Consider the following 12,754-nt stretch of genomic DNA (forward strand, 5'->3'; position numbering starts at 1 on the left):
ATGTTCTTATTTTATTTATGTTTCTTAACAAAGGTAAATACATAATATTTACAGTATTACCAATAGTTTTAGGAAATAAAAATTTACCAAATAGTAACATATATAACACCGAGTTTTAATAATTTTTTCATCCTCAGTCGAATCTTCGGTTAATGTCATATTTGAATATTGTTTTTTAAGATACTTTAGACTAATACCTTGACCCATTGTTGTGTCTTCAAACAAAGGGGCACCTAAAAGTTTTTCTCATATTGCATTATCTTGGTTAACTCTACCATTAACATCCCTACCTTTGATAGATAGACCCAACAACATGTACATATCCTCTAGTGTGACTGTACATTCACCGAACTGAAGGAGAAATGTGTGTGTCTCGAGTCTTCATCTTTCTACCAAAGCGAGGATAAATTTGTAATCAATAGAGTATGAGACTATGATGAGTAAATTACCAAAATCGGTTACTCGTAAATACGGTTATATCAATTCATCGTGTAAGATGTACTCATGTACACGAAAACGAAATCTCTTTGAATCCTAACAAAAAATAATTAAGGAATATAATTAATAAGAAATATAGTAATGTTACGAAAAGCTTAGTAATATATTCGAAATAATGACTTACAAACTCTGTAATGTAGTTGATGGTTCCTCTATGTATCCCACCCATAATACAATTATACTCCCTCGTACAGGAAGGTATGGATACCTAAGACTAAGGCGGTTGAGCGAGTATACAAAAATTGGGAGGATTCATACAAAGAACTTCCACAATACTTGGTGGTACTTAAGCATTATGCTCAGAAAATTGTTGCACACTAATACAAATAAGACATTTCACAACGAAACTTTCACCTCAAACATTTAAAACCAAGAGGATATATCTTGGGAGCGTCATGTTATATATATATATATATATATATATATATATATATATATATATATATATATATATATATATATATATATATATATATATATATATATATATATATATATATATATATATAGATAGAGAGAGAGAGAGAGAGAGAGAGAGAGAGAGAGAGAGAGAGAGAGAGAGAGAGAGTTTTTTAGCTTACTCCAAATCATAGTCTTTAAATTGAATATAATCTAATAGTTAAATAAGTAAGAAAGTTAATTTAACTATTAGATTAGACTCAACTCAAAGGCTATCATTTGGAGTAAGTTAAAAAAACTTACTCTTAAAATAAGTTGATCATCACTTATATATATATATATATATATATATATATATATATATATATATATATATATATATATATATATTTCTGGTTTTTTCCTTCTAGGTTTAGGATCATGTAACATAATTTGATGTAACAATGTAGTAAGATATTATATGTAATTTGTTTTGATGTGATTATTTAGTAAGGTATTATTTGTAACTTGTTTTGAATGAATGAAATGCTATTATATGTTGGCATAATTGATGTAGTATAAATGGTCTATATAGGTTATGACATTGGTGCATAATTGACACATTTAGTATAACTGAATAATTGGTGCATCCTTGTGCACATCTGTTATGACATAAAATTGGAGTCAATTTTCAACACAAAGATCCAAAACGTGCATCTAGTGTGCATTACAAAGATGTTCTCTAAAGTAACATATAATGTGCGTAACATAGAAGTTACAAAATATATGTTTCTTAGATTACAACACAAACTACCTAATAATAAGCATTATTGAGTCATTCTCCTTGAAGTTTCCTCCCATAACTTTATTTTTTTCATAGAAGGTTCCTTATCAACTACCAGTGGCGCAACTGAAGTTGAACCAAACCCAACATTGTTTTTAGATCTCCAAACAGATTTCAACCTATCACTACTCTTCTTAGGTTCATGTGTATTCTTCTCATAAACTTTTTTCTTCTTATCAACCACCTTGGTAACTTGTTTCTTCTTGTCAACTACTTTGGCAACTTGTTTCTTCCTGCCAACTGCTTTTGTAACTTATTTCTTCTTCACTAAATTGATCAACACCGCGCTTCGACACCTTGCTTAGCATGTATTTAACACCATGTTCTACTCATATATGCCCATCAACATTACTACCAAGTTTATGATTAACAATTTCTTCAGATTGTACATCATCAATGAAATGAATAAACTCTTCATCAAGTCATGTTATATTTCTCCAAAATCTAAATCCATCATAACCCTAGTCTTTAACTCAACTAACTACCTCGAAAAAACTCCACTTATTAGAGTCTTGTCCTTCTACAATTGTTGCACTCCCTCCCATGTAAAACATGTACTTGTTATGAACAACGTTTCCCCCATGGTGAAATATCACACTAAATAACATTATTTATGCAATTACAAATATACCCAGAAGTTAAAATACAACTAAGAACAACAATTTACCCACATAGTGAAAACCTAAATTTGAAAAATTAAAAGTTACTAAACCATGCATTGGGATAACTGCAAATTCGATTAAGTTATTAGAATCATATCTTTTTGTTGCACTATAGGACCCTTGCAAACAGATAACACGTAGTATAAAAAATGTTGGCCGTTGAATGCTTCAATGTATTTCAATGGTGGAGAAGGATGAACGATAAAGGGCAAAAGAGAATAACTTATTCGTTAAATGAGGATTGATACACACTCAATTCTAAAGATTTTATTTTTAATTGGGGGTATTTTATATTATCTTACACATTGAAATACATACGTAAAAAATAAATTAAATAAAAAAGCTATAAAAAATAATATTACAGCTATTTTTTTATGAGTTGTCCGGTCTAAGAGCAAATGTAAGAGAATCTTTCTATTGGAGGATTTTATCAATTTTTTTTACATGAATTTTAAAAATGATTCCTGTGGGAGGAGAATAGGTATTACCCTAACATTAATTGCAAATGTAACTTATGATTTTCTTTTTCTTTTTCTAATTTTCATATTTGACTTTTATTTTATTTTTTCCATGAAAACTCCTAATACCTCCATGGAAGAAGATAATGGTGAAGCTCCTACAATCTTCAAAATTCTTCTCTTTAATTTCTTTCCATAAGAACATCTCACAAATTACAACCCATCTTTCCTTCCGAAGCATCACCACCACCATGTCCATAAACCTAAACTCCCACGCATTCGCCGGAAACCCACTAAGATCCAAAACACCCAACAAAAACGATCTCTTTTCACCCACAACCGCACTCGAAACCCTCAAATCCCGAATCACCGACAACACGCATCACCAATCCCCTAATTTCAAGGTACTTCCATTCAGAAACGGAAAGCCCCTCGCAACTTCCACTGATGGTGACTCATGGAGACTCGGTTGGATCGGTCTCGCTGGATTATCAGGTCTTGAACTGGGCGGTGACTCGTTTGTGTATCTGGGTTCGGATGCTGAACAAGATGCGGTTTACTGGACGATTGACCTGTCTGGTGAGAGTGGGTTTGTGCCTGAATTTGGTGGCGTACGGTTCAGCTTTGTGGAGCTCAGAACGCTCATGGTTGCTACTGACTGGCTTGATTCCATAGCCATGGAAAACTTGTCTATTGCTGGTCATGTAAGTTCTTTTTGTTTTTGTTCTTGTGCCGAAACTGTTTCCAGGGGATAATATGTTATTGATTCTATGACTCTGTTTGGTAAAAATAGCCGTGGGCTTCTAAGTTAGTTTATAGCTTATAGTTTATGAGTGATAGCTTATATAGTTGATATCTGATCACTGATAGCTTAATAAAGAAAAAAAGAAAGTAACTAGTTTCATGTTTTCTTCAGCTTTTTAAGAATGGAACTCAACACCTTATTGCTGACTATACTGTTTGATCTAATCAGTTGGATCAACACCTTATTGCTGACTCACACTGTTTTAAGATATTTTCATGTCAACAATGTCAGAAGGCAATGTCTATTTAATAATTCTTGGATTTGGCCAGGCCAGAGCACTGTTAGAATGGCATAATATATCACGTTTTTGTGGACATTGTGGAGAGAAAACAGTCCCAATGGAAGCTGGGAGGAGGAAGCAGTGTTCAAATGAATCATGCAAAAAGAGGATATATCCACGAGTTGACCCGGTTTGCTATGTTCTGTTTTTTTTGTTTTGATTGATCAATTAAATGACTTGGTTTTTTGCTGAGAGCTCCGGTCAATTGATCTAATGCAGGTGGTTATTATGCTGGTAATTGATCGAGAGAATGATCGTGCTCTTTTGAGCAAACAATCCAGATTTGTGCCCAGAATGTGGAGCTGCTTAGCAGGTTTTATAGAGGTGCATTCTTTGGCTCGAGATTAGATGTTACTTTATGCATGGATATTTTCTTTTTTGTTTTACTTGTAATCTTTTATCACTATCACTATATTTAAAAAAATTATAAGTTTATCTTTGAGTGTTGCATTTAGCCAGGAGAAAGCTTGGAGGAGGCTGTAAGAAGAGAAACATGGGAGGAGACTGGTATTGAAGTTGGAGAAGTTGTATATCACAGTTCTCAGCCATGGCCTGGTATAACATATTTTAAATACACTTCTATTTCAATTAGGTTTTATACTCTTATTATTTTCTCCATTGTTTGTATTAGATAAAATACAAAAATCATGGTTTATAAACTGGTAGCATACTCGTGCATCCGCAAAGGCTCGTGCATTGCCGCTCATGATCAGTTGTTGAATTGTTAGGTTAAAATTCAACATTTATTGCTTTTATTAAAAAGGGGAAAAAATAAGTTACCGCTAAAAAAATAACATATAATTCATTAAAAAATTTATGACGATGTAGAGGGGAAATAAAATTAATACTTATAGGTTCTGTACAATTTGAAGATGATTTAGATTGCTCAAGTGATGTCTTCATTAATGAGTTGGTGATTTTACTTTGTAGTCTTAACTGCTAATTCAATCTTTGATGATATACTTTGATTTTTCTTAAATACACGTGGCTATCGGTAAATGTTAACTAAATCTTTTCTCCTATTTTTCATCTTACTTCAGAATCTATTACGCAAGACACTATTTCTTCCTTTACCATAATCTTACCAGAAATTTAATCACTTGTGTGGTGTTTTTGATCTTATTCAAAATAACTTAATCCTGAGTTGGTATCTGGAATTGTTTGATCCACATAAATATTGTAATACCTTGTCAGTTGTAGTCAGCTTTCAAAGATAGTAAAATGGAAGGTAGTCTAATGTACTGAATTAACACATTCATTGTGTTCTCTTTTCTCATCCAAATTACAAGTATTTTCGCATCTTTTGTATGTTAATACTTTTGTTTCTATTGGCTGTTTCTAGTTGGACCAAACAGCATGCCATGCCAGCTAATGGTTGGATTCTTTGCATATGCTAAATCTCTTGAAATTAATGTGGACAAGGAGGAGTTGGAAGGTATGCTGGCCACCTGTTTCATTGAATTTAGTTATTACCCACTCCCCACCTAATAATGCATCCTTTTTTCCTTGATTTTATATGTTGTCTTGGTATTCTATAGTGATCAGTCATTTGAGTCGAATAAATATTTTAAAAGTCCCACTTAAAATGAGGCAGAGGGAGTAATTATGAATGACACTTGCATACATTGCGTATAGTTGCTTAGTCTCGGTGAGGATTATGCCCTACATGTGTAGACTTATGCAGCTTAGATATAGATCATACTTAGTGTGTGTGTAAGAACTAGAGTTACAATCAGAGTTATTAATCCCAGATAGTCTAGCGGAGTGCCCGACCTTAAAAATGGGATAACGGATAGCGGGATAGTTTTTTGAGCTAATTATATTAGTAATCTATGAAACATATATTTAATGTAAAACTAAATAAATAACACGCACCCATAAAAGATTTATAAATCAAATATGAAAGAACAATGCGTAATCAAAACATTATATGGAAACTCTTAAATCTGATAAAGTTTTAAAAGAGAATTTGAAAATAGGGAAAATAGAGAAGAACATGATACTAGTTTTGAAAATAGGGAAAATAGAGAAGAACATCATACTAGTTAGGGAAGCAAAAACAGAATAAGATGGTTTTAAATGAAATGGAAGAATAAAAGAAAAATAATGAAATGAAAGAAAAAGTAAAATGAAGTAGAGAATAGAAAGAAGAATAGAAAAACAAAATATAGAAGTAGAGAAAAAGAAGAATTGAGAGAACTAATCTGAAGCAGTTGGAGTGAAGGCGGAGTAGGAATTGAGGCGCCGGTTAGGACAAGAGAAGCAATGAACAGAAACACGAAGCAGAAAGGAGAAACGTGAACGACTGGAATATCTTTCCAATTTTAATTTTTTAAGGGCAAAAAGGCCTTTTCGCACACAAAAAAGCCCAAAAATAGAAGACGGGTCAAAACCCGCTCCGAGCTGGGAAGCGCTCTGCTCCCGCGACCCGCTATCCCGACAATCGCGGCCTGGAGCGATGCTCTCATCATTTTTGACATGGCTTATCTGTACCAACCCCTGCTTCATTTGCTTTTGAGGACATCTTTTTAGTTCCTCACATTCATCGGGTGTAGACAGACATACTTCACAAATGCCATGAACTTCTTGAATCAACCCAGCTTCTGTCAATTTTTCACATATTATTAGCATATAAGTCCTCACACTCCCTACTTCCTTGATCAATCCAGGTTCTACAGATTCTTCAACAACATTGACAGATGGGCCAATATGACCACGCAAAAATTTGTTCTTAACATTTGGACTTTTATCCTTGAAGGTCAGTAATTTGCTGTCGATCAACTCTTGAACCTTGTATTTAAGGGCCTTACAGTATCCGATAGTATGCCCAGGTGATCCAGCATGATACTCACATCTAACATTTGCATCAAAAATAGGCGAGTATGGCGGTATCATAGGCTTGAGGGCCTTGGGCTCAACCATCCCTCTCTGAATCAAGTACGACAAAATTTGACTGTATGGCATTGGTATAGGATCAAAATGAATATCCATCCCTTCATAGTTGTCTCTAGGTCTGGGTTGATTCCTTTGTGGATACCCGTTTTATTGTTGTTGATTCTATCAAGGCATTACCAAGGGTTGTTGGAGCGAAGGCGCATGACATACCTGTTGCAAATACTGTCTGGGGGCTAATGCTGTCACATATGGATATTGGTAATAAGACACCTGAGTTGAGGGTACATGGTGAGATCCTCTGGACATAATAACGTTAGTTTCGCCCTCCTTTTTCTTGTTGTTGAAGAAATTCTATGCACCAATTTGATCGCTGGAGGTGCCTTGTATTTTGCCACTATTTAAGCCATCTTTAATTCGTTCCTCGATTATCACGAGATCGGAAAATTCTGACGATACGCTTCTATCATCTTTTCATAGTACTGGTCCTGCAGGGTGTTCATAAACATGTCAACCAGCTCTCTCTCCAGAAGTGGTGGTTGCACACGAGCGACCAATTCCCTCCACCTCTGAGCATACTCTTTGAAATATTCATTATTCCTCTGATCAAGATTCTCTAACTGCATATAGTTGGGGGCAATATCCAGATTATACTTGTATTGCTTTAGGAACACATCAGTAAGGTCCTTCAACGTTCGAATATGGGCTCGATCCAGTTGCATATACCAACCCATGGATGCCCCCACTCAGCTTATCTTGGAAGTAATAGATCATCAGTTTCTTGTTGCAGGCACAAGCAACCATTTTTCTGCAGAACATTCGCAAGTGGTTCCTTGAACTTCGGGGGGAATAACCACTCTAGAACCAGACATATATCCAGAGCATCAACACCAAATGCGTTAAAACCTTCCACCATTTTTAGTCGTTCTTCCAAGGAACAATATTTCTCAGTAGACTTAACATTTGTCACCGGGTGTGCGTCTGAAGGATTTGGCTTGTAGTATGCAAATGGAGTATCCTCGAGAGCGTCTTGAGGTGAGGTATACCCAACCTGGCCAATGTGATTTTCTTTCATAGTATGGCCTTCATTCACCTTGGAAACTGTGATTGGTACCAGATGAGGTTGAACAAGACCTTCAGCTTGTGGTGGAGTATACCTAGGAGGAAAGCCGAATTCTGGAAATTGAATGTCACCCCATGCTGTGAGTTTGAAGTAGAGCTAAATGGTGGAGCATCCTTTTCAGCATTCACCGCTGCCCGAGACTCATCCTCTTTCTTTGCCATAGCTAACATGGCTTCCAAGAGTTGGTCTAGCTTGCCACTCATCTCATCACGTCTTCTCTTAATGCAGTCTGGTTTTGTTCCAACTGGTCCATGATCCTTCGACAGTTGCCTCGTGTTTCGTAAGAGTGTCGGGGAGTCAACTTGAAGGTTTACTGGCTCACGTTTCTGGGGAAGGAGACGAGGAGGTGGAATGAGTTTTTTTTGAACATGGGATGCATGTTAAATGTTAATGCATGCTGATGATGCGTTTGTATGCATGTTTATGCTAAAAAAACTGTTATATTTCGGGGGGTAATTTCAAAGTTTTTGTGTTCATTGTGAGCATTTATAAGTATGAGAACAAAAATAAAAGACAAAGCCATAACCGGTGCAAAAGTCAAATTATACGTTTATTTATGTAATGTTTGAATAAGTACAAAGCCATAATCTTTGTAGAAAATGTTTGTTTGTTGGTTGGTTGATTTTAAGGAATAATGTCTAGGTCGCATTCAAGCGGTTGAACATTGCTTGTTGCTCGCGCATTTCGGAGACTGAAGCGTTTGTTTTTATTTCGAATTAGAATGGATAAAACATTATTCTTTTATGAAAATATTTGTTTTGATTGCACAAGGGCAAAAAGTTAGTTTGATGAGTTGAGATTGATTTTAGGTGGAAGACGAATTATCGGTTCAAACAAAGTGTCTACTAAGCCTCCGATATTCGAGAAACAAATGAATACACATTCATCCACTCCCCTTTTAATCCAAATTAATTTATAACTTTTTTTTCGGAAGACGAATAATTGGTTCAAGCAAAGTGGTGCACTAAGCCTCCAATATGAAACAAATGAATATACATTCGTCCATTCCTTTTTTAATTCAAGTTTAATTGAAGGTATTTTTTAATGGAAGACGAATAATCAGTTCAAGCAAAGTGTGCAATAAGCCTTCGATTATTCGAGAAACAAATGTACATTCATCCATACTTTTTTTAATCCAAGTTTATTGTGGAAAATTAAAACAAATTAATTACATTTGAAAATAAGAATTGATGTTTGATTGTATTAGGAATATTAATTTCTTATGTTCATTAATTAATTAACTGGAATATCATAAATAAATAAAGAAAAAGAACTAAGACAATTAAAATGAATAAGGAATAAAAATTAAATGTAAACGGGGTGCATTATGGGTAGGGCAGGAAACGAGTCGAGTCGAACCCGTCGTCAGCTCGACTCGACTCGATAAGAATTGGTTTAGCTCGAAACTCGACTCGAGTTCGACACGAACTTTTTTTTAAGCTCGAATTCGACTCGTTTTAAGTTCTTGAACAACTCGGTTCAACTTGTTAGGTTCAGTTCGTTAGGTTCAGTTTGTTTACTTCACGGACTAAAAAGTCATTTTTTAAAGTTTAAATTTTTTTATTATATTTGACATTTTAAATTATTTTTTTTAAAGGGAAAATATTAAAACAAAAATAAAGCTTTCAAGAGATAAATTTAAAAGTCTAATTCAAAAACTATTTTTTTTGATTTTGAGTTTAAGTTTGTCTCAAAAACTATTACAAATATAATAAAATAGTACAACAAAAACTATTAGAAATTGATACATTCCCATCACAAAATGATTATTTAACTTCAATCTTCATTACACCAACTTTCACAAGTATTTTTTAAAATATTTAATTTGATAAGTTAAAAGGTTAAAATCTATACATTATTTTTTTAAATGTTACTATTGAGATATATGATTTATATATATATATATATATATATATATATATATATATATATATATATATATATATATATATATATATATATATATATATATATATATATATATATATATATATATATATATATATATATATATATATATATATATATATATATATAACCGAGTCGACTCATGAACCTAACTAGTCGAACTATACATAGCTCAAGTTCAGCTCATTTATTTTACGAACTTAGTTTTGAGCTCAAGTTCGACTCATTTGGTTCATGAACCAAGTCCAACGAATTAATTATCGAATCGAGTCTCGAACTATTTTCGAGTTGGTTTGGTTCATTTCCAGCCCTAATTATGGGTGCAACAGGGTCCAAATGGGCCAAAACTCTCAATTTTAATAAATAAATAACAAAAAAAAATAAAAGCAAAAGAAAAAAAAGAAAAGAAACAAGGAGAGAGAAATACATTTCTCTTCTTCCTCTCATCCCTCTTCATACTCTCACCATTTTCACCATTTTTTACAAACCTTCATCTCTCCTCTCCCATGGAGTTTTTTTCCCACAAAAACCATAGAACAAATCTAAGTAAACACGAAACCGAATACAATAAACATTAATCCACAAACAAATTTTAACAAAATATCATGAACACAAGAAAACTCATAATTCTCATAATTCGGATTGAAAAAGCGAACAACGGACGGTGACGGTGGTGGCTTTGCGATGTTCGCGGTGGTGTGGAGTGTAGTGGTGTTGTTTTGTATTGTTTGGAAGTAGATATGAATGTGGAAATTGATATTGATGAAGGTTGAAAGGGGTAGAAGTTTGATGATTATGGAGAAAGGTGAGAGAGTTGAGACTCATTGACTTTTTTTGGTCTCCTTTTTTTTTGGTGTATATTAGCTCCTATTTACACTAATTTTTTAGGTTAACATAAAAGGAAAAAAATACACAATGATAAATCATGACCAATTAAAAAACACAATGATAAATCATGACCAAATAAAAAACACAATATTACAAATCATGACCAATTAAAACAAGGACCACACAATTATTTGTCACACAATCTTTCATGATTTTTTTAAAAAAATAAATCAATTAACACTTTTAAATTTCTTTTTTACATTTTTGTGATTAAAAATAAATTAAAAGAAAAACAAAAAAAACAAAAAATATTCAAAAGTCAACCTTTGACTTTTAGTAGACTTATGTTGACCTTTTATTATTTAGCGCTGCTCCATGCCACTATTAATAACTCTGGGTTCAATAAGTCAGAAGTCAGAACCACTAAAACTCCAGCTAAATGAGAAAAATGAAGACTGTTTAACTGAATTCTTGTTTCCGTTCACCCTCCATTTGCATTCTTTCATATTATACTTCCTCTCATTATTTACTGGCACATTTGTGTAAATTACAACTAATGCAATGATTTAACTTCTCAAGCCTGCACTTCCACCCCACTTCACAGACACTCCCATTTCTGTGGTAAATATTGTTTCTTTATGATCAGTGACATATAGTATATCTTTCAACTTGCTTATGTAGATGCTCAGTGGCACAGTAGAGAAGATGTAAGAAAAGCTCTGACATTTGCAGAGTACAAGAAAGCCCAAACAACTGCCGCAGCAAAGGTGGAACAAATGTGTAAAGGAGTAGAAAAAACTCACAGCTTGTCTACAGATTTCAATGTGGAAAGCGGCGAGCTTACACCGATGTTTGTTCCTGGACCATTTGCAATAGCCCATCACCTTATTTCCTCTTGGGCATTCCCAGATCAAAATTGCCATTCAAAACAACCGAGTAGTTCTGTTTCAAATTTGTAGGATTGATGGAATTGTTTCGAAGACAGCTTTGAGTATAAACTTTATCTTATTATTGTTATGTATCTCTAGAAGGTCTAGAATGGCCAAGTGGTTTTGAAAATTTCACATCCTATTGTTGTAAAGATTAAGCACACCTAGAATTGGAACATCTACCATTGATGTTGCTCATAGCAGTCACAATAGACAAGGTCCAGTATTCGTTTATTTACAATTATTATATAGAATAAGGATGAACATTTGCTGTCATTCGGTTGTTTTTATGTTGGTTTGGTTAATAAGAGAGATCAGGCTATGTAATTTATAGAGGCCGTGTTAGTTACTAGCAGTTACTGTATTTTTTTTCCATGTTCTTGTAACTATAATATTGTTGAATATAATACAAGTATTGTTCCATTACATCTATTATTAGTTCCCTTCTTTTTCAACCTAAACTTATGTTATATATTATCATTTAGTGATAAACCTTAAGTTTGGGTGCATTCTCTTAAAGGCTGTATTTTGTTTCTTGCTTTATTACTTATCATTAGTATTTATAAAACCTATATATTGTTAGTTGGCTTAGCAAATTTGGTAATCAACGTGATTTTGTTTGTAGATCATGTGATTTAATCCTTTCTTTAGTAAAAGTCATATTTTTATTAGGAAGATATAAATATTTCACTGAATTTATAAAATTATTCTTCAATAATAATATAGAAAAGAAAAATTAAAAGAATAGTTTTTTAACTAAAAAAACATTACGAAGTAGTTCCTTAACTGACATCCTGTTACCTAAAATAATTCATTTAGTTATTTTTTGTCAAAAAACGTTAAGTAGTGACTACGTGGTATGACATGTAGGCAAATGTAATTTGCTGACTCATAGTTTGAGTTATATTTGCACTCTAGGGTTGATTCTTCATATTGCAGATTTCGCTTTCAAATTTAAGGAATTGAATTTTCATCTTCCAGCTTTAGTTTTCAAATTGTTTTCATCTTCCATCTTTCGTTTGCTGTCATTTTTTATTGTTTAATGCGTTTTCTTTCTTTTGCTTCCCCAATGTCAAAGATTGTAAGCAGTGCTTCAATGTCAAACAATCAAAGCTTTGAGACAACTGGATCCGTGCTTCGCAGAAACAG

General features: G+C 33.4%; 1 protein-coding gene across 2 annotated transcripts; it reads left to right on the top strand.

Moving 5' to 3' along the window:
• The first annotated feature begins 2,894 nt into the window (after nucleotides 1-2,894).
• LOC127095778 (nudix hydrolase 19, chloroplastic) lies at nucleotides 2,895-12,031 on the top strand. 2 transcript variants are annotated; one of them, XM_051034476.1, is made up of 6 exons: nucleotides 2,895-3,544; nucleotides 3,915-4,055; nucleotides 4,145-4,249; nucleotides 4,381-4,480; nucleotides 5,268-5,360; nucleotides 6,595-6,678. In XM_051034476.1, exons 1-6 carry the CDS (start codon nucleotides 2,987-2,989, stop codon nucleotides 6,636-6,638), a joined length of 1,041 nt encoding a protein of 346 aa, XP_050890433.1. In that variant the 5' UTR covers nucleotides 2,895-2,986; the 3' UTR covers nucleotides 6,639-6,678. The 2 variants fall into 2 exon arrangements, with proteins under 2 accessions (XP_050890433.1, XP_050890397.1); XM_051034440.1 differs by lacking the exon at nucleotides 6,595-6,678 and adding an exon at nucleotides 11,358-12,031 and having other exon boundaries at nucleotides 2,897-3,544.
• Nucleotides 12,032-12,754: the final 723 nt, after the last annotated feature.

This window comes from Lathyrus oleraceus, chromosome 1, assembly GCF_024323335.1.
Source record: "Lathyrus oleraceus cultivar Zhongwan6 chromosome 1, CAAS_Psat_ZW6_1.0, whole genome shotgun sequence".
NCBI lineage: Eukaryota > Viridiplantae > Streptophyta > Magnoliopsida > Fabales > Fabaceae > Lathyrus > Lathyrus oleraceus.